The sequence below is a fragment of the Suricata suricatta genome, chromosome 11, assembly GCF_006229205.1.
Source record: "Suricata suricatta isolate VVHF042 chromosome 11, meerkat_22Aug2017_6uvM2_HiC, whole genome shotgun sequence".
Classification (NCBI taxonomy): Eukaryota; Metazoa; Chordata; class Mammalia; order Carnivora; family Herpestidae; genus Suricata; species Suricata suricatta.
In genome coordinates, this window is record NC_043710.1 from 52,023,351 (window position 1) to 52,025,694 (window position 2,344).

The following is a 2,344-nucleotide window of genomic DNA, read 5'->3' on the forward strand; positions in this document are numbered from 1 at the left end:
CAAAGAATTTGTTACCAAAAATCATTGTTTAAGGCAATTGCCACTTCTGTGTTGTACCCCAGATATTTTTTCAATAAATAAAGCTGACTCTCGGGTCAGAGCAGAGATGCCTGCCTGGTGAGCAGATTGTAGGCCAAGGCTCTCTCGCTTCCTTTCACCAACACCGTCCAACCTTCATAAAGCCCTGAACCCACTGGAGCTGGATTCTGGCAATGCCCTTTATTAAGTTACAAAAGCTGGGATCAATTTCCATAACTTGCAACTTCTGTTGCTTATAAAGAATTAAAATTGTACAGTAAGTATAACAGTATTTTTCACACTGGGTATCCTTGGGTCCTTCATTGCTAGAAAATGCATCCCTAGATATACTGGATTTAAGGAAAAGATGAGGAAGTGTAAGAGTGGAGGCAATTGATAAAGCTTTTTCTAGTGAAAATGACAGATGAGGTTTTTCCCTGTTGGAATTTCTGGAATATTTTTAGAGTGCTTATTCTCCCTGGATATGGCATCAGTATGGAAAGTTTCTTAGGTGAAGCAGACAGAATCTAGACAGGACTGATTATTTCCTAGGTTCCTGGTATGTAAGCTTTCAATAAGAAAATAGGGTGTTGGGAGGAGGTCCAACTAGAAGTACCAACTTAAGAAAAACCAGAAGACTTCAGAATGTATAAACATTTAAGTTACAAGTATTAGTATTATTTTTAATCTTTGTAATGTTTATTCATTTTTGAGAGACAGAAAGAGATGAAGTGTAATTAGGGGAGCAGCAGAGAGAGAGGAAGACATAGAATCCAAAGTGGGATCCAGGCTCTGAGCTGTCAGCACAGAGCTCGATGAGGGGCTCAAACTCATGAGCTGTGAAATCATGACCTGATTCCAAGTTGGACGCTCAACCAATTGAGCCATCCAGGCGCCCCTAGGTCACAAGCATTATTACCTATAACATGAACAACAGACAGTACATGATGACTCACCAAAAGGAACAGCATAAAACCTTATAAGATATTGAAAATTAAAGGGAAAAACTTCTCCCACAGTGCATCCCATTACTTCTGCCAGGTTTTCAGACTTGATTATCAACAGGAAAAGTTCATGATGTGAAAAAGCCCTGAGTTCTTTTATGTTGAGAAGCAAGCAAGGGGAGATAGAAACAGGAGGTACTTAAATCTATACTCAGTTTTTACAGAAGAAAAATATTAGGAAGTGAAGGAGAAAGCCAGAAAGAAGAAAAATTAGTATGTTGGCGTCCAGCAGCATGGGAAGAGAACACGGGTGCTAAGGGATCTGGCTTCAGGTGCCTCATAGGATATTGGTTGTTATTTGACTTTTAATCTATATCAGTTTCCATTCAATAATAAAATCCACTGGTATACTGAAGGAAACTGAGGTTTCAGGAGTAAGCTTTCTAGAGTTCTGTACATTTGTTAGCTTTCCTCACCAAGAATTATTTACTTTTAGAGGAACATCATTTCCAATAGAGTTATATTCAAAACACAGAGATGGGGAAATGATATATGATTCTAATTATCATTTCTATAACACACAAAATATACTATCAGCTGCATGTCTTCCTTCAGATGAACTGTCTTTGATCCAGGCTGTTTCATCCCTCATCTGACATTTTCTGAAATAACACTTATTCTTCCTTCACTTACAGGATCTGGAAAGCCTCATCCCCTCTGTTTCCTATAGCCCTTTCCCCCTCAAATCACCAGCATTTTCTCTTAAATATATATTATACATATATAATATATATTCTAATAAAATATTCTGTTTTATTCTAAAACATATTCTAATTCATATACATATTCTAATAAAACATCCTATACATATTCTAGTCTAAAATATATATTCTAATACAGGTGAAATATTAGAATATATATCTACATATATCTACTCAAGTCACCTTGTAGCTTTATATAGTAATGAAAATCTCATCTAAGTCTGAGAAAAGAGACTGAGTGTAAAATCAAACTTTTCTTCCAATAATGGTAAATGAAAAAATCCCAGAGATCTCAAGATTCTGAAATACAAACTCAAGCCCTTCTGTGCACAGAAAATAAGCAAATGATACTTCTCTGAATTTGCTTGGTCTTGATGCTTTCCTCCATGAATGGAGGAAAGAGAAAGTAGACATAGCTCATGGTAATGTGGACCACATGTGGTGCATGTTTCCCAAATCTGTGGATGAAAGTCAGGCCAATCACAGTAATATAAAAGACCAGAACACAGCTAATATGGGAGACGCAGGTGTTAAGGGCTTTAGCTCGCTCTTCTCCAGAGGCAATGCCCATGACTGTCTTCAGGATTAAAATATAAGAGAAGAGGATAATCAGAGCATCTA

General features: G+C 37.0%; 1 protein-coding gene across 1 annotated transcript in view; it reads right to left on the reverse strand.

Annotated features, from left to right (window-relative positions):
* Positions 1-2,036: 2,036 nt before the first annotated feature.
* LOC115271724 (olfactory receptor 51B4-like) overlaps positions 2,037-2,344 on the reverse strand; it is a 980-nt gene continuing 672 nt past the window's right edge. Inside the window, exon 2 of the mRNA XM_029914657.1 lies at positions 2,037-2,344. This exon is cut by the window's right edge and continues 47 nt beyond it. Coding sequence (XP_029770517.1) covers positions 2,037-2,344 — 308 coding nt within the window.